The sequence below is a fragment of the Heliangelus exortis genome, chromosome 1 (genome assembly GCF_036169615.1).
Source record: "Heliangelus exortis chromosome 1, bHelExo1.hap1, whole genome shotgun sequence".
Classification (NCBI taxonomy): Eukaryota; Metazoa; Chordata; class Aves; order Apodiformes; family Trochilidae; genus Heliangelus; species Heliangelus exortis.
In genome coordinates this window covers 90,292,568-90,319,688 of record NC_092422.1, presented here as the reverse complement: position 1 = coordinate 90,319,688, position 27,121 = coordinate 90,292,568, and the positions used below count along the sequence as shown (strand labels likewise).

Here is a 27,121-nt window from a genome sequence, read left to right as displayed (position 1 = left end):
GATCTGTGTGTCAAATGTGCAGCAGAGTGTGACACAGATCTGTGAGGAAAGCTGAGGCAGGTATGGAGCCAGAGTTCACTCCAAGCACAGAGTCCTGTGAAGTCTGGTGGTCTGTTCAGATTTGGGCTTGCAGGGAGGAGTGTGGATATGAGACACTCTGCTCTGTTTGGTCCAAGAAGTCAAGGTTGTTTCCTGGAGCAGAGTAGGAAGACAGTGGAGAAGTGTCCAGTAGTTTTGTATACAGAAAACTCTGTGTCACTTGTGTGTCTCATTACTGTTAACCTTGCTGTTGTCTTGCATAATTGTTTTTCTCTCTTGATTGGCAAATAGTTAGATGGCAGACATTTATAGCATCCAAAGAGGCCTTCTTATTAGATGCTATACAAACATAGAGCTAATATCTTCCTTTCTTGATCCACAGCACATAGTCAAGGAAAACATTAGTTCTTAATAACATACATTAATTTAAAAATTAACATCTAAAAAAATTCCTCTGCTGCTACCCTTCTCATTCCCTACTGATCTCAACAAATATTTTATGCTCAGGAAGCATAAAAAAATTTGCATCTAGGCAATCACAGCATAAGAGAAACAGCATGTGCATTATGTTTTGATTGGTATGCTTACAATATATTAGGACTGATCTACCACTTTAAAGCAAAGATAATTCTTGCCTTAACCCATTCTGTTTTAGCTCTAGTCATTACAGTTAACAGTAGACTAGGTCAGAGTAGCTGTTTAACTTTTTCTTTTATCTGATATAAAACATATTGTATGAAATGGATGATAATACACTCTTTTTGAAAAATGAAAAAAATATTTTTTTTTTCAGAAGATATTCATTATTGGCTTTGCAAGAAAAAGACCTCTTTGAAAGAGTCTGGCATCTCTGAGAGCAATTCTGAGGAAAATCTTCCGTTGAGCCAGTTCACTACTGTGGATAGAGAAGCAATTTGGGCAGAAGTGGAAAAAGATCCAGAGAAGCTGGAGTTAAAAACCGAACAATCTGAATACGATGGCTTTTGTAGTGCAGTAACATCACATGAAGCAGATGGTGACCAAGATAACAGTGAGCACACAGAATCAGCAGACACCAGCACAGGCCATGACAGTGAAAATACCTCTTCTTTTTCTCCTTCTCTGGAGCTGCAAGAAGTGAGCAATGGGGCCAGTGACAGTGCTGCAACTGATGGCAGAGAGACCACAGACCACATGAGTTCTCTCAACATGTTCCTTCCTGAAAGCTCCAAATCCACTGTAGTGCTAAACCTCGTGCGTGCTGACTCTGAGAGGACTCAAGCATCAGAGTCGCTGTCAAGTGATGAAGAGGTGGACTTAGAGCTCCAGGAAATTACTCATTCTAAGTTGCTTAAGCAGCAGAAGGAAAAACAGGAGATGATTGAGGCTCTCTTCAAACACATGCTGTTATATTTGCAGCCTTATGATTCTAAGAGGGTGTTGTATGCTTTTTCTATTCTGGAGGCAGTGCTTAAAACAAACCCTAAAGAATTTATTGAAGCTGTGGCTAGTACTAGCATGGATACCAGCTCCACAGCACATTTGAACCTTATTTACAATCTTTTAGCTCGCCATCAGGAAGCTCTTGTGGGGCAGAGTTTTTATGGCAAGCTTCAGACTCAGTCCCCAACCATGTGTCCCCATTCTCTTCTAATAGAATTGCTCACTTACCTCTGCCTCAGTTTTCTGCGTTCGTATTATCCGTGCTACTTGAAGGTCACACACAGAGATGTGCTTGGCAACAGAGAGGTTCAGGTAAAAAGTGTGGAAGTTCTGATCAGAATGATGGCTCAGCTAGGTACCATGGCAAAGGCTGCAGAGAATAAGAACGTTGAGTTCATACGCAATTTGCTAGGAAGATGCAAAATTCAGGAGTTTGTTCTTCTTTCTTTGTCTGCATCTATGTACACAAGTCAGAAACGCTATGAACTGCTTATGGCAGATGGAGTTAATAATGGTCCTGCAGAAGAAATCTTTGAAGAGAGCCTGATCAATTTTGGGCATGATCAAATATGGAGTGAACACCCCCTCCAGATTGAGTTACTGAAGCTCTTACAGGTATTGATTGTGTTGGAGCACCATCTTGGACAGACTCATGAAGAGCAGGAGAGTCAGCCAGACCTCTCTAAGGAATGGCAGCAAGCTCTTAATTTCCAGCAGGCTATTGGTGCAATGCAATATGTGTATCCACACCCAATAACTTCACAGGGATTATTTGTCTCTGCTGTGGTTAGAGGTTTGCAACCAGAGTATGGCTATGGGATGCATCCCACTTGGGTAGGCTTAGTCACATCTTCCCTGCCCTATTTTGGGAAGTCTTTGGGCTGGACCGTGGCACCATTTGTTGTGCAGATATGTAAAAACCTGGATGACCTTGTCAAGCAGTATGAAAATGAAGCTGTGAAGACATCAGCCAAAACATCAGCAAGGTAAGAGGCTGCAGTGTGGCATTTGTTATGCTGCAAAGTTCCCCTTACTACAGAACAGTGCATAGTAACTTACTAGTTTAGTGCTGTAGCTCCCAGAGTTTGATCCTCAGACCCTGCTGCATGTGCAGCTGTCTGTCCCTTGAGCCCAGGTGAGGTGGAGACAGAATTGTTGCATCAGGGCTCAATGCAGTTGGAGGAAGAGAAGAAAGGGGGCCAGCAGCAAGAAGTACCAGCAGCTGTGACACTTCCTGTCCCCCTCTGCCTGTCATCAAGGTAAAAAAGAAGTTCCCAGCTTTGACAAGAGTGAGGATTTTGGAGGACTAATTCAGGAGAGGCACTCTGGAGAAGAAAAATACAGCGATACTGCTTAGAACAGGCATTAAGTTAAAGGAGTGTAGAAAAATAATTGAACACTAAAGATTTATGGTCAGGTGGGGAATAACATTCTGAAAAATATAGACAAGGAAGTAGAGTTGTCCAAGCATAATTTCTGAATCCTTTATTTTTATAGTCCTGTCTGGTCATTGCAGTATTCTTTTAACTATTGAATAGAAACAGATTTATACAGGAGTTTTTAATCAAGGTAATACCATCTGGCTTGTTATAATTATTTTATTACCCTTTCTTCCCCTCCAAAGCTCAACTTCTAAAAGAGAAAATGTTACCCCTGATTACCCATTGACCCTTTTGGAAGGTCTGACAACCATTGGTCACTTCTGCCTTCTGGATCACCCCAATCAAACGAAAAAGGTGAATGCTTAATGCCTACCACTTGCTTGATGCCTCAGCACAAGTTCATCAAAGTATGCATCCCTTTTTCATTCAGAGGTGAATATAAGTAGTAATGTGGCACTTTGATACGAGGAGATAGCCCTAAAGAAGCCTCAGAGCACATAAAAATAAGTGACCAAAATAAAGTGTAAGGGAGTGGGACTGAACTTGGGGTTTTTTTATTTGAAAAAAGGTTAATTTTAAGCAGATAATGTTGGTCATGCAATTAGTCATGTATAGCTTATTCTACAGTTGCTCTATCATTAACGAACTCTTCTATTTTACTTTGAGTTAACAACATGCTGATGTGTTGTCTACAGTTTTTATTCCTATAACATTTGTCAGAAGAGGATGTTATCCTAATAGTTTTCTAGACAAATCAATTGTGTCTGTGCCAAAATAGTGAACAGCAAATTCAGTAGACTCTGATAGCACTGTCTTTCAGAAATACAGTGATTGAATTATTTTTAAAGTTGTTATTACAAAAGTTGGCTATAATTCTCTAGTTATAGTGTAAGAGCAGAGACTCTGTGGTGCATAATATAATGTGTTTTAATACTCATATTTTTGTTTTTCCAGTCATGTTTAACTGAACCTACAAACCTAAGAAATGCTAGGAATGCCATTTTGGAAGAATTGCCTCGCATTATTAATACCATGTCCCTTCTTTGGAACGTTATAAAGAGAGAAGACTCTCAAAAAAGACCAACTGACTTCTTTGGAACAACTAAAGGCTCTTCTTCCGTCTACTTTAAAGCAACCAAAGTAGGACTTCTTTTATTCTGCTTGCGTATCTCATAATCCTTACCATCCCCCCAGTCACTAGTGCATTTTACATACAGTTCATAGGATGAGTTTTGCCACTGGGACTCACAGAATCTTTGCAGAACTCTCACAGGCTGCAGATTTGCACAGCACTTACCTACAAAAGTAGGTTTTCCCCTGTTTTATTTTTTTTTCCCATTTGCAACCTGATCTTTCTGATGTTCTGCATTTTCTTAATAGCTGCTGTGGCGCCAACTGCGTCTGAATTATCTGAATCTTTCACAGGCAATAGAACATGGATTTTAAGGAATAAAAATCCTAGACTTTTTTATTCTTCTGATATTAGTGAATCATACTAATGAAAAATATCAGTAGGAGAAGGGAGAATGTAATGCAGGAAGTTACTTACTCTGTTTTGCAATCTGTTTTCTAACAAGCATGCCTTCCATTTGTAAGAAGGATACATTAACTCAAACAAATTATCAAAACTAGTCTGACTGCCAAGTATATAAAGATACTCTTCTGGTGTTGTGTATTTTCTGAACATCTTGGAAAGGGAGTAAGGTTATACAGAGTGTGAGATAGCCTTTGCCTTACAAAGTTTAGCACTGACAGTTATTTTTTCACCTCTGTAGACACTGAGAACTAAAATACTGGACTTCATGAATCCACTGACAGCACAACTTGGAATCCAGTTGATGGCAGCAATTGCAGCAGTGTGGAATAGCAAGAAGCCTCATAGGAATCAAAGTAAAAGCAAGGTGAAACAAAAGAAGAGCACCTTCATTTGCCTTTACATGGAAAACTGTTACACTTATATCTTCAGTTCTAAACTCTGGTCTTGTTTATAGATTCTTTGGGGGCTTTTTAAAAGCAAACCACTGAAAAATCTGAAATGCTTTTATTTATACAGAATTTCACAAAACATCAGGAGGACAGTTAAAGCTAAATAAGTAATCAAATAAAAAGGACAGTGTGTCAGTTTGAGTTTGATAATAATAGCCTCTTTTTTTTGTTTGCTCAGTGCTAAATTGTAATCTTAGGATTACAATCTTAGGATTACAATTTGCCTATTATATTTTAAAGACCTTGAATCAGCTCCATTTTCCGAGAAAGATTAGAGATGTAGTGTTCTCTGGAATTCAGGACTCATTCATTCATTCTAAGTAGTACATCTCTTTCATTTCTGCTTACATTTGAGTATATCAGTGGTGTTGGTAGAAGATCTGTATATCACAAATTGTTGCATGCTTGATTTAACTTGTCTGATTTAACATTTTGTATAAATATTGATATTTTAGTAAGCACACAAAAAGCTGTTTTTTCAACTTGTTTTTCCTTACACAGGGACCTGAAGGGTGTCTTTTGTTTTGTTTTGTCAGATTCCTCCAGTGGCCAGTGCATCTCAGCTTATCCTTGTGGACTTAGTATGTGCACTTAACACATTGAAAATTGACACTATATTACACCTAGTCAAAGAGGTAGTCAAGAAACCATCACAAATCAAGGGTGAAGAGGTAACCATGAAGATGTTTGCACTTTCTTAACGTATTACATGCTGGATCTACTCCAGTGTGCCTTCTAAATATTATTAGAAGGAAAGTTTGGCTTTTTGGGGAAATACGTGATTCTCTGTAGGTCCTGAGAGTTGTTTTCCAGAATGTGAGTATCAGTGTATTGATCCATCAGTGTGAGTAGGTCCTTCAGAATATTTTGCTGGAGAAGTTACTGGTTAAGAAAAGATTTGGAGTCCTCCAGTACCGAAGATACTGACAATTTTTGTAAAGCTGCTGCATATATACAACGCAGTGGCACATTCCTATTTTTTTATCCTTATCTGAACATTAAGTCTACAATCTTCCAATTGGGTTTGGTTTTGCTACTATGCTTTGCCACTGTAGAAGCTCCTACAGTTCTGAATAAACTGTAGTGGTTGTCCCAGAGCAATGTGACTCCTTCTGAACTAGTGTCCTCCTCTATTAAGGCTCTGAATTCCCTCATATTGCTGTGCAAAAAAAAAAAAAAAAAAAAAAAGAAGAGTGTCTTAACTATTGAACATGAGTATTAAAGAGCCTTCTGTTTTTTTACTGATAGTAAATAATTGTGATTTTACTTTAATTTTTCAGAAATCTCTTGTAGATATTCCAGTGCTGCAGTTCAGTTATGCTTTCATTCAAAGGTAATTCAGTCATAATAAAAGAGAATTTACTGTTTGACTGCTGTTAGGATAACAGCCAGCATCATTATTTCTGCTTTACTTTGATCTTTGTGTCACAGTGTCACAGAACACCTTTATGTAGGAAATGGTTATTGCTACTTCATTCTTCAGTAATAAATACACATGAAATAACTGGGCTGTGACATTATGTTCCCTTGATCTGTTGATAATGCCAATCTTAAAGCCTCATTTCATCCTAGTTGAGCACCATGCTTCAGCCATCTCATTAGCAAGATATTTGTATAATTTCCTAGGAACTTTCTCCTTATCTGTTCTGTTTTGCTTGGAGAATGGATAGAGAACTTCTAAGTTCAATTAAACTATGGCTGCAGCCTGTTCTGGACATGTCGTGGGTCAGGCAGTTGACTGGAAATATTCCTTTGATTAAAACTCTTCTTTACATACTTGGCTTTTCTCATAAGGAAGCCTTGGGATATGTCAGACTGTACAGTATACTGTATGCAGTAAGCTATGGAAATAAAATCAGCTGGCATGCAGTGGAGCAGTTAGCTAAACTTTGTCCCTTTTCTTCCCCTTGAAGGCCCAGCCCTCTTACAGTGCTGGCTGCCATACTGCATGTGCTGCTACCATCTACTGATGTATGCATATTGCCTGTGATGCTTGAGACTTACACCATGTTGCATCAGCTAGGAAGGTTCAGGATCTAAAGACCTGATCTTGGTGGAAGCTTTTAGGCCACCAAGTTACGCATATATGTTGTTTGTTTGTTTGTTTGTTTGTTTGTTTGTTTTTATCTTAACTCTAACTTCACATTTGGTGTGTTTTGGTATTGCTTTTTTGTCAGACTGCCTGTCTCAGCTTTGCAGGAGAACTTCCAGTCCTTATTAGGACTTCTCAAAGAGTCTGTGCAGTTGAACTTGGCTCCTCCTGGATACTTTATTCTTCTCAGGTACTGCATTAGAGAGATGGTGGTTTATAGATGCATCGAGTAGACCTGTCCAATTACTAACTCAGAGTGAATTGATTTTCCCACAGTACTCTGAATGACTTTGTGACTAGGACACCAACTCTAGAAAACAAGAAAGACCAAAAAGACTTGCAGGTACAGTGTATACATGTATACCTTTTAGTTCATAAAGCTAGTACTATATGCCTAAGTGAAGATGACCTGACCTGTACTTTTTATCTAGACTGATCTGTGCTTTTAGACTGTGTGAATGTGCATCCACATGCCAATGCTTTGGCTTAGGCCTGGTAAATATGGGAGACAAATCTGAGAGACATGATGCACAGAATGTCTCTAACAAATTTTTGTCAAAAATGCCTGAAATTGCAGTGGTAACTATGGACTTTACAGAGCTGTTTTTCCTGAGTAATTTTCTGATTTTTCTCAGAATTTAAATCATAACACAAGTGTGATGTCATGTGTTTGTGTCATGTGTAAGTGTTGAAATCTCAAAGCTATCTAGGAAAATAGTAGCATAATTATCTCTAAAGAGCATCTCTATTTGGCAATATAAATGACTGTCAGCTTACCTTTTATGTAAGGAAGAGGTGGAGGAGAGCAGGCTTCTCTTCCTCTACTGATTGCAATTTCTCCAGAACAGTTTAACCCCTACCTACGTGGGTACACTTTTGGCTCTGAGTCAACATAATGACTATGTATGAGATGAGCCAGTGTTATGGTTACAGTGTTTTTATGTGCCAACAGAGAAATTAAGTCTCCACTTCTGCTTCAGAGACTTGCTAGCAAAATGATAATGATGATAAAAAGACAGTTTTGCCATCTTACAGCCTCTTCACGAGTGACCTCTGCATTGCTTTAGGTACTTGGGATTTGGTTTCCTTAGAGTCACCAGCTTTTCATTTCAGTGGAAACTGCTGAACTGTGACTATGTACACAGTTTGATGCTATGTTTTTCTTACCCCTAATAAAAAGACCTAAATGTTAACAGAAAGATTACCGTACAATAAAACCCCACCTTACTTAATGGTTTGTGAATATAAAAGGAATAAAAAGGAACAATGTTCAAAACAATAAAGGCATCAGTATGCCATTTCTGAGGTGCTGAACAATTCAGATCGTGTCTCTGACAAATGATCTAATGTAAAGTGTGGCAGAACTGATGCTAAATTGATACTATGTTAATGGTAATGGTTTGTGTGGAAAATCATGACTAAAACCTCCTAAGCTAACAAAGTTTTTCCAGCATCTCATTTTCTTGCCTGTTCTTATTTGAAGTGATCTCAAGAGAAGTATTTATGCTTTTAAGATAGAAAAGTGCCTGCTTCAGATCCTCCTGACATGTTCCATTTAAAAAGGACTTTTTTCATCTACATGTCTATGTATATATATGTGTATGTGTGTGTGTACATATGTATATATACATCTTTTCTATATGGCCAGGTGACAATAGCTTTCATCTGATGCTACGTTGTCTGGTTATGTTGTAGGAAGTGACCCAAAAAATCTTGGAGGCTGTAGGGACTGTTGCTGGTTCTTCTCTGGAACAAACTAGTTGGCTTAGCCGGAACTTAGAAGTGAAAGCTCAGCCTCAGATTTTACCAGATGACTTCAACATTGAAGATATGAATGGTAATGTGGTTTTGTCTGACATTCTGCTGCTTTTTCTCTACTGCTCAAGTCAAAAAAGAATGCAAGTCGTTCAGTAGTATGTACTTTGCATGAGACCAGTAAAGTAAAATAAAACAAAAAAGTACATTATCTTCCAGTAACAAAATCAGCCTAAGCAAGTTTAGTAAATATCTACAGGTTGTGTAATACAGAGGAAAATTTACTGCAGGTGCTTGCAGTACCTGGGACAGAAAAGCATGGGGCATGAGCAATGTTATTGTGGCAGCTTGCCCAGAAGCATTGCACTATAATACAAATACACAAAAAACAGTTCCTTTTGGGAGGAAAATTAAGAAAAAGCAAAATTTAAACATTTCCAGAGGGAAAACTAAATTATTTTGCCTCTTTTAGATACATCAGTGGCACCATCTTCAATGGTTTCTGCCTCTGCACCTTCAATATACAGTGTCCAAGCCCTTTCCCTCCTTGCAGAAGTAAGTAGGAAACAGTTTTGTAGTTGCTGCTCTGATCTGTAGGGTGGTTGTTTGATATTTTTGAGCAGTTTGCATTATGTTTTCCTGGTAGTTTGAGTGGGAACTTAGATCTTTATTGAGGCATCCTATGTGCACATACATTCTAGTCTGAAATATTACATGCTTTCCCCTTTTGTCAGAAATACTAACTAGAGAGTTAAAGAGACATTATTTTTGTTTTTAAGGTTCTTGCTTCTCTTTTGGACATGGTTTACCGGAGTGATGAGAAGGAGAAAGCTGTGCCATTGATTTCACGTTTGCTTTATTATGTGTTTCCTTATTTACGCAACCACAGGTGACTACTCTCTTTGAACATGTGAATTTTCATGAAGTCTGATTTTTTTTGACCACACCTTAATACTTTTGGGTTTTCTTCTGTTTGCATCACCCCGCAATCCACCCACCCCCCACTTCCCGTTCTAATAAGCTGTATTTCCCCCAGGAATCAAAGAATCATAGAATTATTAAGGTTGGAAAAGACCTCTAAGATCATCAAGTCAAACCATCAACCCAGCACCACCAGCCAACTAAACCATGTTCTGAAGTGCTATCTATACCCACTCATTTTTTTAACACCTTTGACTTATGAGCTAATGCAGACATTGCCTGCATTGAGAGAATGCCTCTCAGTTGAGAGAATTGGGTTAGAAGTTCTGGGGAACCCTGGAGTTTATTTTCTAGTTACATGAACTTAACTTTAAAAAAAAATTCATATATTTATCAAAAATAAATATATTTATCATTACTATTCTCCATCCCTAGTGCCTACAACATTCCTAGTTTTCGTGCTGGTGCTCAGTTGCTCAGCTCATTGAGTGGATATGCCTACACCAAGCGAGCCTGGAAAAAAGAAGTTCTTGAGCTGTATATGGATCCAGCTTTTTTCCAGATGGATACTTCATGCACTCAGTAAGACATGAGATTGCAGCACTCTAAAGATTCTATTCTGAATTTGCAAAGAAAGGCTTTGAAGGAGAATGGCTACTACAGGAAAAAAAATTGTTAAATACTTTCTTATAGAATGTAATAATGTTAAAAATAGTCTTGAACCACTACTTCTACTGAGTAAGTACTTAAGTTTTTATTATAGTGCGTAAGAATTAACTTGTCTTACGCTGATACTCCCCTTATTGATTGGGGTACTGCATACAGCAGAGCTGGAGGACCTAGAATGCAGTATGTGTTAAACCAGAATCTGTATATTGGATACTGTTTAGAAACTTTCCTTGTATGAAATGCTTGAGTAAAATCTTCTCTGAGGTGAATCTATACCAAAACTTTCTGTGGTTATCTAATTCCTTCTGTATCTTACTCAGCTGGAGATCCATTATTGATCATCTTCTAACACATGAGAAAACTATGTTTAAAGATTTGATGAGTGAGTATCAGCTACTGATAACTTATTTCTATATTGTTTTGAAATCTATTTGCATTTGAGATATTGGGTGCATTTTTAATATATTAATGTATCAGTAAAATACAGGCAACACTGCATCTGCATAATTGTCTATATTGTCACCTTTATTCACAGCTAAAAGCTGTGCTAAGTTAATTCTGTAATTCGGTCATGTCTAAAACACACTGTAAGTATATTTGTTCTAAAAGTGCTAATGTCAAACACTTGCATTTACATTTGGCCATAATTTTAAGTTGCTGAAGTGTGACCTTTTGAACCTATTCCCTGTTAGAAAGCAAGGAGACTTTGCAGGTGTCTGTGTATGGGCATTGAGCTGTAGGAGGAATGTGGTACACCAGTACAGCAAACCTTTGAGCAATGTGCTTTGACATCTAATTCAGGCTTGAGGAGACTGTAGAGGAATAACTCCTGGGGGAAAGGGGTGGGATAATACCCCTCAAAGTGGCCTTGAGCTTCAAAAGAAAATGAAGCTTTAATCTCTTTATAAGTTCTGCTAAAAGAATGAAGGTTTACAATCCAGAGAGAGTTTTTCTTTTAAAAAGATTTCAGGACATGGGAATTAATTTCAACCAAAAATGCACAAAGTCTTTACATGGTAGATAATTCTTATCTCTGTTATAGATATGCAGAGCAGCACCTTAAAACTGTATCCAAGTTTTGAGCAAAAAGCAATGTTGTTGAAGCGTCAAGCTTTCGCTGTCTTTAGTGGAGAGATTGATCAGTATCATCTCTATCTTCCCTTAATACAAGGTAAGCTTTATAGTTTCATCTGCCTTTTTTTTCAGCTGTAACACATATATAAATCATGTAAAAAGGAGTGGCACCTGCTTTCCAGCACATACTTCCATATTTGAAAAGTTTTAAACAAAATTTGTGATGCTGTGAATGTTGGAATGATAACAGATAAATAATCTCATTAAGAGGGAGACAGGAATATGGGTTCCAAAGTCTTTGGTTGGGAAATAAAACTGGAAATGTGGTTATTTTGTGGTGGTCTTCCAGCCACTCTTGGGTTGTTGTTGTTCTCCTTAATTTCAGTCTTGACAAAATTTTGTCCAATATAAAACCACCACGCCTTTAGATTTTTATTGAATCACAGTTTTGTTATTAGAGTGTGAGGGACTCGACTCAAAACTGATGGTAGAGCACAAAGTTTGTTTCACCACTTTATGCACTTTTTATTTCCCAAAACAACACATGTTCAGGAACATATCATGCTGTTTGGGGTTTTTTTAACCTTTTTTTTTTAATATTTATTTCAGAACGACTGACTGAGAACCTTCGTGTTGGGCAAACTTCTCTAGTTGCTGCACAAATGTTTCTTTTCTTCAGAGTTCTTTTGTTAAGGATTTCTCCTCAGCATCTAACCTCATTGTGGCCAATTATGGTTACTGAGTTGGTAAGGAATAAGTAGTAATTTGAAATGTGCATATAATAATTAGTGTATGGAGGGGTTTTTTCCCATTTCACCCCTTTCTTCTTCCTAAAATACTCTTGCTGCTTGATAAAGGAAATGTTTTCATAGTTCTAAATTAGTCTGGTAATTTGGCAAAAAAATTAACATTATCATTAGAAAATAGCTTTTTCATTAATTTTCTTGTTGCTAGTGTAGTCTCTTGCGTGATTTGTTAATTTGTTGCAAATCATTAGGCTAAATTAAGAGTCTGTGGTTCCTTATACCATGTGAAGCATAACTTTTTTGTGATCGAGTTGTATGAATATTTCAGCATCCCCGTAAATAATTTATTTCCTTAAAGATTCAGACGTTTCTACAGCTGGAAGAAGATTTAACTGAGGAAGATGAGCCAGCAAAGTAAGAATTACCATTTGTCTGCTAGAGAACTTGTGAACACTGGCAACAGTTTTGTTTGTTCTGTAGTTGCAAATACGTATTTATTTATTCAATGAGTTCTCTGAGTTAGGGAGGAGACAATGTTATTTTTTTTTACTGTATTTGTTGTATTTCTTGTACTGATGAATCATAGTTTAGGGGTTTTTTTTAGCAGCTAAAAGAGTGATAGGTTCAAAAAACATAAGTACCACTCAATTGCATAGAGAAATAGAAGAGGTGCTAAGCCAGCATTTGAGTATTTTAATATGTTGACTTTTTTCTGAATATTTCACATTACTTGTTCTTCTACCACCATTTTATATGAATCACAGTGCTCATACAGAAAAAAACAGTTTGTTGCACAAGGGTTGAAGTGCTCACTTGTGTAAATGTGTACATTTCTCTTTTGCTGAATGAAAAACATTTAGTGTATTTATGTTTTAATGGTGCCTTTCTAAATTGTAACTAACACAGGAATAACAGCAAAATAAGCAAACAGAAAGTCTCCAGTGATGGTGGTGGATCTGACATACAGCAGAATGAGCTGTCCTTGTACTTATCAGCTTGTAAGTTTTTGGACACAGCACTCTCATTTCCACCTGACAAGATGCAGTTATTTCAAATGTAAGTCCTCTGGTTACTTTGGCAAGTTGTTACTGTTCTTATCTTTTAAATGTGATTCCAGATCTGTTTTCTTCTAAAATTAATTTAGCCATCGGCTTTTTTACAAGTGCAGTTATTTGCACTCAGAAAAATGTAATTTGGGGTATTTGGAAAAACAATTTGGTCTTGTCAGTGTAGAAAGATTTCACCATCCTCATTAGGAGGTTCCCTAACTTGGAAAATTTGGGAGAGGAGAAATACAGAGACTGTTGTTTGGTTTTCCTTTGCACAAACTTTGGGAAGTTTTTTCATCTGCTTGCTTTTAAATACTGACATTATAGTAACATCCCTGTACAACAAGTTTGGATCTGGTAATAGCATAAAATTATAGTTACAACAGCTCTTTCTGTAAACAAACCAGTGCTCTATTAAACTGTGTATGATTCTAACAAGGATGTTTTTCTGCCTGTCTGCTTATCAAGTAATCAATTTGTTTCAGGTACAAATGGGCATTTGTCCCAGAGGTAGACACAGATTCATCTACTGTAACCTCTCATCTGGTAGAAAATCATCAGGCTTGCAGACCACACATTAAAAGAATCATGGACCTGCTGAAGATGAAATACGGGGTAAAGAAAGGATGCTTCGCTTGAATTATTTTTTTTTTAATACATTAACTTTTTAAAACAAATTACAAGATTTTAATTTAGGCAAGAGGTTTTTAGATATTCTAGTAAGATTTATGAGGCTTTTAAAAATTATCTTCCTGCTTTCATATATATATCTTGAGGAGGTCGTATTGCTTTTGAGTGAGGGAAAAAATAGGCAGTTTTCCTGTTGTTCCCTTAAATATGCCCACAACCACAATTAAAACAATATGCCTCAAACAAGGCATTTATAGAAGAATATTTATTAAAAAAGGCATTCTGTGCTTTGTCAAAAAAGTTTACCATAATAGCATTTTAAATTGCCATTAAGGTTTAATATTAATTATTTCAGTAAAGGAAATAGGAGTATTTTCCAGAGATAGCTCTGTGTTTTGGTTTTATTTGATACCTGATTCTGAAGGCTAGTACAAATTTGCTGTATTCTGAACTTGTGAGACTTCTGTTTAATGAAATCTCAAATCTGAACATGGAACGTGGAATACCATGTATATAATTTGCATTGTGGTTCAGTTGTAGGCTCTTAGTACAAAAAACATGTGTAGCACAGGGTCCAGACAAGCCATAGCAACGTTTTGTCTTAACGCAAAACCCTTAGTAAATCTCAGCTTGTTTGCTTACAGGAAACAAAGGACACTGAGGGAATTTCCAAGAAGCACAAATGTCCTCTTTTGAACTTCACCTCTATATCAAGCATCACTCAGCTTATGCCCTTCTTCAACACTCTGTGTTGTGCTTTCACAGCAAAGAGGAGGGAGTCCCAGAATTCACACACTTCTGCATCTCTCTCTCTGGACTTTGTTGGCAGTAATGGCATAAAGATCTTACAGCAGCTTGAAGAGAGTGTGGAATGTGACTTCCTTGAAAACATGGACAGTTAAGCTGCACATCAGACATCTGGCTCATGGTGAATAAGCAGCAAAAAAAGGGAAAACTTTATTGCATTGCTTCTCCTCTTTTTTCTCCAGTTTTGAAAAGTATGTTTTGGGTTTTCTTGCTTGCTGCTCTTCAAAAACCCAGGCTTCTGAGTTGGGTGTTAACAAGCAGGATTCTTTAGTTCCTGTTGGGGGGGGAAGGAAAAGTATGGTTTAGTGGTAATTTATCATAGTTACTGCATTCTTTTACTTGTTTTCAATGTGAAGAATTAAAGAGATTTTGTAAATAAAGGAAGAATATTTTTGACTTGGTGAAAGTAGCAGCTATACCATTTATCTGAATACTTTTCAAGTAAGAATTTTAACCTGATTTTGGAACTGTGTTCTGAAAGGAAATTTAAGAAAAAGCTAATATTGCGTGTCAGTGCACAATCAGTTTGCAGATAAGCCATTTCCTGAGGTTAAAGCCCACTTTTGTTTTCTTTATTTTCTCCTAAAACTTATCAACTTCTAAGCCACCTAAGTTTCAAACAGCTTTATTTTATAAGTCTTAGCATTGTGCAAATAGCTGCACATAACATACTTGTAAATTCAACTCTGTACTATAATAGCAGTCGTTAGTATTAGTGATTCCTAAATAAAAGACAAACACATGCATAAAAGACAAACTTATGCAGTAACATTTTGTAATTTGCATTACTTGAAGGGGTTTTATTCTAAGTAGTTGACTAAAAATATTATAATTCTTTTTTTTTTACTTAAAAAACTTTGTTCTTTCAGTTGCTAAGGTCACTTTGCAACTTCTGAAATGCAACTAAATTAAGCTAATTCTGTAAAAATATAAATTGCTGTATACCAACAGCCTAATCAAAGTGAATTTTAATTAATTTTTTTTTAACACTTTTTATACAAACGAATGTATTTGGCTATTCCTAGGTGTTTAAAAAAGGTAGGGAGATCATCGCAGTGCTGTGACTACAGTAGTGTTCAAGGTGCAGCCTGTTCAAGAACTGGCATTGCTACCACTGCCCGAGGTCTTGGGGAGTGGGCTTAGTTCTGCCACCAAGCAGCACAGCTGCGTGTCCAAAGGGTGCTGTTGAGGGGCAGAGGATAAGCACCACTGAGCCACACATGCAACAAAAATCTTAGCAGAATGTTTTTCAGATGAGGAAAGTGGACTCCATTGAGGTTTCATATTTTCTGGATTATCTGATTGAATATGCAATGCTGATTTGTCTGGGAGGGGGATTTCATCATATCCTTTCATGGTGAAAAGGTTTTCCTGCTCTTTTAGTTTTTTTAAACACCTTTGCCTACAGGAAGAATGGTTTTACAAGATATACCTGCAGACTGTTAGGTGCTACTTCTGTTATTTGGAGCACAGCAACTGAGGTAAATGTGCTGGGCACTGGACTTCACCACTCTTGATTTTGCCAATGAAAAAAGGACATAGAAATTGCATGGTTTGATGTCACCAGGTTGTGAGGCCAGGAATTTATTTTTTTTTTTAAACTCACCCAACAAACATGGATGGCTACTCTGCAGTTTTTTATTGACAGATATATGAAGATTCCATCTCTGGATTATAAACTAAAATAATGAAACTATGAACATTATGTTTTACAATGACAATGCTGAATGTTTTATGGGGTATATTATTATAATAGGTTTACATGAAACTTAAGTAGCTTTTGTGCATTTTTACAGTTAAGGAAAGTGAAAGACTGAAATGTAATGTGTGTAGTCACTAAGAATGTGAATAATCTGTATTACTTTAATTTACTCATGATCTCTAATACTCTTGGAATGAGCACAAGTGAAGAGTCATCCTTTTGAAGTATTTCTTGAAAAACGGAGCAGAATGTTTTTAAAATGTTTGTGTTCATTACTTAGATATCTTCAATATTTTTCAAAGAGAATATTGATGATACTTAGGATGATTTGGTAGTTTTTTTCAGCTTTCTGGTGGTTGTATTCCATACTTGGGAATATACTTTTTCTCTTGAAATCCTAAGGAGATGATGTCAAATCACAGAATGTTAGGGGTTGGAAGGGACCTTGAAAGATTGAGTCCAACCCCCCTGACAGAGCAGGGTCACCTATTGTAGGTCACACAGGAACACATCCAGATGGGTTTTGAATGCCTCTGGTGAAGGAGACTCCACAACCTCCCTAGGCAGCCTGTGCCAGTGCTCTGGCACCCTCAAAGGGAAAAAGTTTTTCCTTATCTTTACATGGAACCTCATGTGCTCCAACTTGCACCCCTTGCCCCTTGTCCTGTCCTTGGGCATCACCGAGAAGAGCCTGGCTCCACCCTCCTGACACTCCTCCTTTACATGTTTATAACCATTAGTGAGGTCACCCCTCAGATGGGCTATTAAAATCTAGGACAACTTTTTGCCATCAAACCTTTTGTTTTACATTCTCCCATAAGCTACAAGCCTGTATCTCCACATAGTTTCCTCCCTACCTGGAGGTGGTAAACCTGTTAACTTAGACTGAGGGTTTTCTCATCCTTCCCATTGAGAGGGAATGTTCCATTCTGGATGCCTGTATTTCAGCTGTGCAGGGGACTGGACATCAGTCACAACTCACCCCCCCCAAGCTGTGGTGGTGAACTTAAAAGCAGAATCTGTAACTCATACTCAGCCTATAACACTTCTAACATAAAAGATGGTCTTACCTTCTACAATACCACTTCTAACTCCTGCCTTTGTACATGGCATTTGCTTTTGTCCTGTGGTTCTGCAGATGGATGCTTAAAGGGCCTCAGATATTTGTGACTTGCAGACTCCTTTCACTGAAGCAGAATCTAATCCTTAATACAAAAAAATCTATTGAAAGTTTAGTATATAAAAGCAGATCTTGTATAATTATAAATAGAGGGTGAATAGGAAGGAAAATGCTCTAAATAAAAAAGTCCTGCTTAGGCGGTGGTGGGGCAGTCACATAGACTGAAATGCATCACTAGCAGTGTAGCTTTATTTTCTATATGGGACTAACTGTAGTCATTTTACTTCTTCAGCTACTGCTGTGAAATCCACATGAAGGAGGGCTGTGCTGCTCAAACATGGGTACCACCAAAGCAGAATAACTTAACTGTAAATGAATCTGAAAAACTTTTCCTTAGAACTCTGTATCAAGGACAAGAGGGAAAATGCTTTTGCTTTGCAGTGTAGTTCTTTGTTTTCAGAATAACCTAGCTTGACTTTCTCTTTTAGATACTTCAGCTTTGACATGGCATAGCAACAGCACATGATACACAGCAGGAGACATATTTAAATATTCAAAAGGTTTCATTTTCCTGAAGGAAAAAAAAAAAAAAAAAAAAGAAAAAAAAAAAAAAAGTAGGTGCAAGGAAGATAACTGCCAAAGAACAGCAGAACTTGAAATACAGAGCATTAAGTAATGGTTAATTGTACTCGTTACTACATTTGAATGTAATTCTAATGGTAATATTAAATGTTATTTTGAAATAACTTTTCAAATGGCATTCTCATTTTTCAGACTACCTTTACTGTTCACACACCGACTTTAATTTTTATTTGATTCTGTAAAAGCTTTTAAATTCAATTTCAGTGGATGAGGGCTCTACAGAACTCTACAGACCCCAGTTTGGACCCCAGCAGCAGTGGCTCAGTGCTAGTCTGTGTTAGCCCCTGCACTTGTCTAGGTAAAACTGTGCCACCACCTCCCTAATCCTCCCATCACAAGCCTCTACTGCTCTAGTTCATACCTCCGTGTTTTTCACACTCCTAAACTTTCCACTCCTGGATCCCAGTTTTGTAGGACAAGTTTTCTGGATTTGTGTGTCTGGAGGACAGACTGACAGGGAATGGAGTGAGTTCCTCTGCCCAGAGAATTAGGGGCTGCTGCTGCATAATGCTTTCTCTGTGAGCCTGAAATTTCCAAACTACAGTCTGTACTCTTTTATATGTCCAAGGCAAACACCCTGGAAGTATTGCGTTTTAAATCAGGAGGAAGAAAATCCTTCCATACAACTGAGCTTGAAAATCATCTAAGGCCAGAGAAGTACTGTTCCAATGACTGTGGAAAGCAGCTTTCCGAGATTTCATCCTTTCTCTGTACATCTTTTGTTACATTGTGTGATGTACCTTGCACCTCAGAAGCTGCTAATCATAGAATAATTTAGGCTGATGTTTGATTACACTGCATGTGTTAAAATCATTGATGTGTGCTGTATGTATGCTGGAAAATACTGTACCAGAGCAGCTAGAAATACTAAAGCACTGAATGTTTCTCTGAAGAGTCTGCTGCAAGAAGAGCAGGACTGGCCATTTATGTTTGGCTGTAACAGCAAACTTCCATCTTTTGTAACTACGGTCCCGACATGGTTTCTCTATTTAAATACTGGTTTCCTGGTGATCGGTTCCCAGAGCTTCAGATGAAACTAACTGCAGTGAGGATTGCTCAGCAGATGGAGTTGTTAGATCCCATTTCTGCAAACAGATGGAAGGAATACCCGAGCACGTAGGTATAGAAAAAGAAAAAAGGCAGATAGAGGCTGAAGTAGGCTTTCTGTAATTCCCTGAGCAGAGGCATCCATGCAGGCAAAATGCATTCCTTGCAACCCCAATACAGTCATTAATCTCCTTCATGTTGGTGGGCAGGATTGTGAGAATAAAAAAGGCTTTTGGTGAAGAGACCAGGGAAAAGCATTTCCTGAAGGTCTGTTGCTGAAGGCTGCTCCTCAGCTAAACAGTATGTGGCCTGTAAGGTTTCAGTCATCATGAATTATCTCAGGCTTCTGGTTTTATTTCCTTTTGCAATACCTACCTACATCTCTGGGTTTTTTTCCTCTCTGTCCACCACTAAAAATCACAGCTCTTGGCCAGGTGTAGAAATTGGAAACTACCAAATGAAAAATTGGGAGGACAACAAAAGCAGCCGTAGACTAGCAAATACTTATCTTGTAACAGACACCAGGGAGTTTCCCGGCTATAAATGCATGTAAAGCACTTGGGCTTTTAAATTCCTTTAAGAAGAAAACTTATTATCTGGACTTAAGGTAAATAACCAGCACGTCAAGGGAGGTAATTCTCTTCTACTCCACTCTCATGAGAGTTCATCTGAAGTTCTGTGTCCAGTTTTTGGCCCTCCAACAAAAGAAGATCATGCAGCTGTTGAAGCGAGTCCAGAGAAGGGCCACAAAGATGACCAGAGCACCTTTCCTATGAAGACAGGCTGAGGGAGCTGGGGTTGTTCAGACTGGAAAAGGGAAGGCTCCAAGGAGACCTTAAAACAGCCTTCCACTCCCTGAAAGGGCTGGGGAGGGACTTTTTACAAGGGTGTGTAGCGACGGGGTGAGGTGGAATGGTTTCAAGTAGGTAGATGTTAGACATCAGGAAGAAATTGTTTCCTGTGAGGGTGGTGAGACACCTGCTCAGGCTGCACAGAGAGGCTGTGTCTGAACACAGCCACAGTGAAGAGCAAGACAGGCTGGATGGGGCTTAGAGCAACCTGGTCTAGTGGGAGGTGTCCCATACTGTGGCAGAGGGGCTGGAACGAAATGATTTTTAGGGTCCCTTCCAACCCAAACCATTCTGTGGCTCTATGATTTACCATTGCACAGCTTAAAATACATCTAAATAGCTGACAGTACATGTCAATACACGTCAATTCGTGTCAATAGTAATTGTAATGAAACAGCTGAGGAATTCCGCTCAGTGACTAATGCTGCCCTCTCGCATGTTACTGTGTTATGTGCATGCAGCTCTTCAGGACACAGGCAGGGCTACACCTTCCTATGAAGACTCTCGCACCAGACAGGCTCCTCCCTGCCTTCCTTTCTAATGATCTGCGCCTTCTGCGGTGACCACGGCTGTAGCAAACCCCGGCCCTGGGATCCCACCCCGCGCAGCCTCTGACGAGCGGAGGACACAGGGGAGCGGGGAAACCCTGTCATGGCGGCTGTGCCAGCGCCGCCGGGCACCTGGGACAGAGATTCCGGTTCTCACCCCGCAGCCCAGCTCGCTGTGCCAGCCTTAGGCGGACCGCTGCCGGTATCGGCACTCTTCAACGTTACCCCGTAACCGGCATCACCGCGCCCACCCCCTCAGGAGATCGGCGGTCACGGCCCCCCGCGGACCGGAGCTCTGCCCCCATGGGCGGCCGCCAGTTCTGACCCGCCCCCGGGCCGCGCAGCTCCCGGTCCCTTTGGGGGAAGCGGGAATGCGGAACCTTGAACTCAAGCAGGGAAAGGCCTGGATCGGCGCAGGCAGGAGCCGCGGCCGGGCATCCAGTTCCAACCCCCCTGCATGGTCAGGGACACCTCCCACGGGACGAGGTTGCTCCAAGCCCTATCCAGCCTGGCCTTGAACACTGCCCGGAATGGGACAGCCACAGCTTCTCTGGGCAACCTGTGCCAGTGTCTCACCACTCTCACAGGAAATAATTTCTTCCTAATGTTTAAACTAAATCCACCCTCTTCCAGCTAAAAGCCATTGCCCCTCATCCTGGCGCTGTGTGCCCTTGTAAAAAGTCCCTCCCCAGCTTTCCTCTAGGCTCCCCTCAGGCACTGGAAGGCCTCTGTAAGGTTCTCGGGAGCTTTTTTTGATGACAAAACGAAGATTGTTGAGGAGTACCAGAAGTTGGCAAAGGCCCTTATACCGATCTTGAAGAGTTACAGGAATAACAACAACTGAGATAAGAGAACAAACATCATAACCATTAATCTCCCAAGGAGGAACCTTGAGAGATGACAAAAAAGGAAACATTGTACCACGAGGTACGAGGTCAACAAAAACTAAAGAGGACAGGGGGAGAGGGGGACCACCGACTCAAGGAACGCCCCCTCCCAATTAAGACCGCTCCTCGCTGAACGGAGGAATCATAGAATCATAGAATTGGCTGGGTTGGAAGGGACCTCAGAGATCATCAAGTCCAACCCTTGATCCACTATTTAAAAGGACACCGTGCCTTTAAACAGAAGCGGGGAGTACAGTTAACCAATGAGACTGGCAGCGTTAAAAGTTTCTAACCAGTAAGTGTAAATAAAGCTGGATCTTGACGCTTGTTAAACGGGATAAATATGCCATTGCTTCCTGTCTGGAGTTAGCTAGGAGTCTGAAATACCACCTAGCTCCCTATTCTGCGCAGAACCTCAAACAAAACAAACACTCCGACCCCCTCCATCTGCCCACTTTGCGTATAGAAAGCTTCGCATCCTCGGAAGAAAGACCCCGCCTGGGGAACAGCCCCGCACTGCCTCTCCTGCTGCCCCACAGCAGGCGGGCAGCAGCGGCCCCACCCAGTGCCGCCCTCCTCCTCCTCCTCCCTCCGGGGCCACCGCCCCCGCTGCCGGGAGCGGGCTCGCCGTGGGCCCCAAGGGCTGCTACTCCCCAGGAGAGGGCGCGGAAGCGAGAGCGGAGGGGGCGAGGCGGAAGTGCAGGAGCTCCCCAGCGCCCACCCCCCCACCCGGCCTCCGCCCCCTCCCCGGCACTTCCCGCCCCGGCTCTCGCTGCGGCACTAAAGATGGCGGCGAAAACACAGGGCGGCATCCGCCTCAGCGCGGTGAGTGGCGCGGGTGCCCCGGGCGAACGGGGCCCAGGCGGGGTAGGGCTCTGGAGGGAACGGGGTTTCTCCTCCCCGTGTATGGAGGGCAGCTGTGGGGTCGCCGGTGTCTGGCAGCCGACGGGGAGGATAGGGTGAGGGGGTGCCTGTGCCAGGCCCGCGGCTCCGGGGAGGCGGGAGCTGCCGTGCCGCTGCGGCCGCCGCTTGAGCAGCTCACGGCTCTCCCGCGGTGAGAGCGGGGTCTGCGGGCGGTGCCTTGCCTCTTCGAGGCTAAAAAGTTATCGAACGAGTGTTGAAAAACACCACCGCCTCGCTCCAGTCCTTGCTTTAGGGTCTGTTCTCGTCTTGTGCTGTCCCCGGCAGTGTCCCACCTCACCCGGCCCCGGGGGTAAAGGCGCGGTGCCCCCCACCTGCCCACCCGACTGAGGGGGAGGAGGGCGGGAACCCCGGGGAATGCCGCAGGCATGGGGGGGTCTCCGACATGGATTTCGGAAAAAAAAAAGCCAACCCAAAAACCTAGGTTAACTCGGGCTGTTGAGGAGGGGAAGTGGCAGCTTGTGGGTGGGTTGGTTATGGGGGGACGGGAAGGGGGTTTCACAGTCTTGTAGCGATGTCGATGTGAACGTATTCGTAATTATGATCTCTGGTTTGGAGCTTGTTACTTAAAATCCTAGATGCTTTTTGCAAGAGGCCTAATTACGTTTTAATAAAGGTGATGAATGTGCAGGCAGTTAAACCCACTACTGTGTTGTGCTTTTCAAAGTCAGTGGTGCTCCTTGCTGGCCTTTTGGGGCAATCGGTCATTTCTTTATTTTGCTAGTACAAATTAATTTAAAGCTACTTTATCAGTTGCTTGATGGTTTTAAAAGTCCTTCTGACTTTAGCGCAATATGCCTGTAAGTCTAGAAGATAGTTACAAACACCTGGTTCATAACTTTACTTACAGGGTAGTGGAAACAAGCTGAATCATTATGACTTATCAAATAGTTGGGTGAAAAACGTATGTTAGTACATTTTCAGTACTGCTTAAATTACCTTAATATAGGCTTTCGTGATTGCAGAGGTCATCTAGGAATGTCCATTACTTCAAGAATTACTATTACTCTTTGACTTCAAGTCTCTAATTCTTGCCAGTTTTTGAAATCAACAGTTTGTCTGTTACATTTTATTAGTGTTCTCTTTCTTCCTTAGGTAACACGAAGTTAACCTTTTTTTTTTTTTTTTTTCTTTAGTGCGCTGCTAGCCTTCTAAAATGGAAAAACGTATTAGCATTAATAATCAGACTTTGCAAAAAAACCCTACATATCACAAGTCAGACTGCAGAGTTTAAAATTGTTCTCAAGTTGAAATCACTTCGGCAAGCTGCATTGCTGAATTCTTACAGATACTGATGAGAAATCTATTCTAGAGTTAGTACAATTGGTAACTTTGAATAGCTTTTAGGATGCTGTTTGGTTTCAGTTGTCAGTGATCTTATGTGAAAGTTTACACATGGCCTTTTTCTACTGAAAGCTGTGATTTTTGTAGCTTTTCACTACAGAAGTGAAGCAGCTGTGCAGGGTTTTTTTTGTTTGGTTTGGTTTGGTTTTTTTTGTTTTAACAAGGTTGTGTCCTACAGTGTAAAAGGCTCTGTTTTCTAGAGACCAATAGAGAGCTGATGGTCACAGTCTCTTCTGTTAGCAGATATTCTTTGGAAATATGCTGGTTTAACAAAAAAACAATTTCCATTAGTTTCAGAATCATATATAAGCAATGCAGGCAGTGTGAGCAGTGCCGGTAACTCATTCCCACACTGGTATTATCCCTTCTCTTGCTCTGTTGAACTTTTTTCCCAGTTGTATGATGAGACAGTTCAGGGAAGTGATCCAGGTTAAAAATAAGATTTAAAAATCATTTTAATTTGGGATCAGCTCCCTGATGTGTTTCATTACAGAGTCATGTAAGTGGACTAGAATAACCAGGAGAGAGGAAGAAGGGAGAATATATATCAAGAAAGGAACAAGCAGACAGGTGCAGTAAAAGCAAAAAGGTGAACATGGCAGTGGAGTTCCCCCAAAAGTTGCAGAATACTTTAAGACAAGACAGGTTTTTCAATGCTGTTTTCATTTGTGCATGCCTTGTGCTTTGCTAGGGATGGAAGAGTTTCAGTTTTCTTGGAAAATAAAAAATTTGCAAAGCTGTCTGGCTTCTTTGAGAGATAAGCAGCTTTACTCTTAAATATTTGCTGGTCCTAATTGCAGGAGGTGCTTCTCTTCGTGCAACTGAATCTTTTGTATAATTTGCACGGAATATGCAGTTTGAAGGAGGGGGAGGTTTATTTGTGTCTCGGAAAAGGATTTGGCTGCACTTGGTTGCAGGAGAAAGTGAAAGTAACCAAAATCCATTTAGTAAAAAAATGTATTATGCCCAGTGAACAAGACAACTTAAATCGTCTATGCTACAATAATACTAACACAGCTGAAAGTGAGGGTTCACCGGGGAACTAGGTACAGTCGGGAAGAGTTTTCCTACTGTACTGACTTAACTTCAGTTATTCATGAGTGAACTTAAATGGTGGTTTGAAGAACTGAAGTGTTAAGGGGACGAAATGGGCTTAAATATTTCCTGATTAACTCATCAGAAAATAATTTGTGGCTAACTGTCTGGGTGTGCTCTGGAGAATACTACTCAGGGAGTGGCCTTGAGACTGCTATTCTCTGCTTGTTGTTTTTTTTTTTGTTTTTTTTTTTTTATACGGTTTCGTCATGTGTCCGTGTTTCACCCACGTCCTTGAGCAAAGGGTGATATCTACTCTGAGGCAGACTTTCCCGTGAACAACTACCCTGTGGGATACCTTGCCTTTTATCAGGGAGTGATGTTAGAGCTAATAATTTAATTCTTACTATTTCTTTGTTCCAATCTTCTAATTTCATGTAAATAGTTCTCAGGTTCCCAGTTTTATGTACCACCTTCCAGCCTGTCGCAAAATGTTACCACTTGAAACAGCGATTTTCAGATCAGTGTTACTCAAGAATTTATGGAGGAAGCGGTTTCTTTTAAAAGGTTCTTTTCAAAGTCAATCACTAGTATTCAGCAGCGAAATGAGGGATGGGAAAGCATTGTGTTGCACTGGCAAGGCATGCCAGAGATTTTCTTGCCGTGAGCAGGTTTGCTTTGTTTCACAGCAAAAGGGGCACTTACCCGTGATCACAGCGGTTTTAGTGATGCTGATGTTCCGTCTGAACCAGAGGAGATTCTCAGCTGTGAACTTTTGCCTTTACCAAAACTAGAGTGGGGACTCACTGCCAAGCCTGTATTTCTTAAGTAACAATGCCAGTAATAACTCTAGAGGTCCTAGTCTACCTGGGTTGTGTGGTTAGAGTTTTTCACTGGCTAGCAGAAGAGAAATATTTTAGCAGCGTGGTGAGCAGATGCCGAATACTTGAATGTGCATCTCTGTGGTAGGGTTTTTGGTTTTGTTGTTTTGAACGTGTCTGCTTATGTTTTGACAAGGTGGTATTTCAGGTGGAAAAAAAAAAAATGAAAACGGTTGTTTCTTGTGTGTTTTGATTGTGAAGCTTAGAAAGCGAAGGAAAAAATAATGCTAGCATGGTAAAAGGTTGAAGTAAAGAGAGCGATACAGAGATCTTAAAATCCCCTGAGTTGCTGTATGGCAGAAACTGAAACTGAAAGACTCTTAACCATGTGCTGTGGAATATGTGAAATTAATAGACTTAAGATAATTATCTTCTTGGATTCTAAATTGTTTGTAAATATGTTAGGAACACGAAAGGGGCACAGTGATATAGCCTGACTCGAGTTAACAAATTTACAAAAACGGGGCTTCTAAAGCACAGGTAGCAATGAGGAGTGTGATGTCTCTTCACACTTGTTCATAAGTCAATGGAGAAATTCAGGGATTAGGTTGCAGTCTGAAAGCGTGTCCCGTGCTTTTTATGACCTTAGAATCAAGGTGAGGTTTCTTGGGAATTCATGTTGATCTGAACTAGGGCTGCTGCTGCCTTATTCCTGCTCTGGTACCTGGCTCACAGATGTAGAACTTGCTTGGAATTTTTTTACTTTTCACTGATAAATGAACTTGGAGACTTGAAGTGGTTACTCACTTTTATTTAGACTTCACTAACTACATAAAAGTGCTTGTCAATGTTAGTAGTTCTGTTAAAATTTATTAAGTATGGATATGTATACACAACTTTAAAATATTTTCGGATTCTGTCTACATGTTATAATAATATGCACTTTGATGTAACTGCACTGTACAACAACTATGTCCAGTGTTTTGTATTTGTGCATATTGCTTTTTATGACCTCAGCACAGCCATGCCAGTGAGGCCTAAGCAGGTGTGTGCTGTGAGTTTGTGTTAAAGGCCTTGTAAAAATATAATTACAGATACTCTTAGTGGTGATGCAAATGCAACTTTATCAGTTTCATCAGTAAAATTTCTCCAAACATTACATTGACAAAGCCTTAAGTTGTGTGGATATTTAGTTTCATTTAGTTATATGGATATTTAATTACAGATATTTAGACCAGAGTTAATAGTTTTATCTAGGGGAATATATATGAAAATAAATCAATAAATTACTTGAAAATATTTTTGTCACAGGCATCTATGTAAGATATGTCCTGTTAGTAGGTACTGTACTTGCATATTCTTATCTAATCCTAGTAGCAGCTATGTTCTTTTGGTGGCATTTTATCATAAATGAAGTTAAATATATAAGATCAAATTGCTAAAAGCACAAGTGTCCAGTTCAGGCAATCATAGTGGCTTTCATTACTATGGACAAAAGGAGCAAAGACTCAGACAGGAAGCCACTGAGTTTATTAGGTGCTGCTCACTTTTTGAGATTGTGTAATATGTATGTTCTTTATATTTTAATCAAGAGAGTTTGGCAGGATGATGGTATAGTCCATGCTCAGAAT

General features: G+C 39.9%; 2 protein-coding genes and 1 long non-coding RNA gene across 8 annotated transcripts in view; 2 read left to right on the top strand and 1 right to left on the bottom strand.

Moving 5' to 3' along the window:
• The window catches only part of DOP1B (DOP1 leucine zipper like protein B), a 48,480-nt gene extending 30,340 nt beyond the window's left edge, over positions 1 to 18,140 (top strand). For 4 of the 5 annotated variants that reach the window (XM_071753449.1, XM_071753430.1, XM_071753440.1 and 1 more), the window contains 19 exons: positions 833 to 2,447; positions 3,086 to 3,197; positions 3,798 to 3,983; positions 4,619 to 4,744; positions 5,366 to 5,500; positions 6,110 to 6,162; positions 7,007 to 7,111; positions 7,198 to 7,264; positions 8,617 to 8,758; positions 9,149 to 9,231; positions 9,456 to 9,565; positions 10,033 to 10,179; positions 10,587 to 10,648; positions 11,309 to 11,437; positions 11,950 to 12,086; positions 12,445 to 12,500; positions 12,993 to 13,142; positions 13,621 to 13,750; positions 14,410 to 18,140. In XM_071753449.1, coding sequence (XP_071609550.1) covers positions 833 to 2,447; positions 3,086 to 3,197; positions 3,798 to 3,983; positions 4,619 to 4,744; positions 5,366 to 5,500; positions 6,110 to 6,162; positions 7,007 to 7,111; positions 7,198 to 7,264; positions 8,617 to 8,758; positions 9,149 to 9,231; positions 9,456 to 9,565; positions 10,033 to 10,179; positions 10,587 to 10,648; positions 11,309 to 11,437; positions 11,950 to 12,086; positions 12,445 to 12,500; positions 12,993 to 13,142; positions 13,621 to 13,750; positions 14,410 to 14,667 — 3,803 coding nt within the window. In that variant the 3' untranslated portion in view covers positions 14,668 to 18,140. The remainder of the gene's footprint in view (positions 1 to 832; positions 2,448 to 3,085; positions 3,198 to 3,797; positions 3,984 to 4,618; positions 4,745 to 5,365; positions 5,501 to 6,109; positions 6,163 to 7,006; positions 7,112 to 7,197; positions 7,265 to 8,616; positions 8,759 to 9,148; positions 9,232 to 9,455; positions 9,566 to 10,032; positions 10,180 to 10,586; positions 10,649 to 11,308; positions 11,438 to 11,949; positions 12,087 to 12,444; positions 12,501 to 12,992; positions 13,143 to 13,620; positions 13,751 to 14,409) is intronic. The other variant, XM_071753459.1, reaches the window with a different exon arrangement.
• Positions 14,689 to 20,776, bottom strand: LOC139800446 (uncharacterized). The gene is made up of 3 exons (XR_011727752.1): positions 20,640 to 20,776; positions 17,345 to 17,479; positions 14,689 to 14,846 (listed from the first exon to the last, which is right to left on the bottom strand). It is a non-coding gene; the product is annotated as an uncharacterized lncRNA (long non-coding RNA).
• Positions 20,777 to 21,982: 1,206 nt separating this feature from the next.
• The window catches only part of MORC3 (MORC family CW-type zinc finger 3), a 28,142-nt gene continuing 23,003 nt past the window's right edge, over positions 21,983 to 27,121 (top strand). The window contains exon 1 of one of the 2 annotated variants that reach the window (XM_071753405.1): positions 21,983 to 22,194. In XM_071753405.1, coding sequence (XP_071609506.1) covers positions 22,156 to 22,194 — 39 coding nt within the window. In that variant the 5' untranslated portion in view covers positions 21,983 to 22,155. The remainder of the gene's footprint in view (positions 22,195 to 27,121) is intronic. The other variant, XM_071753415.1, reaches the window with a different exon arrangement.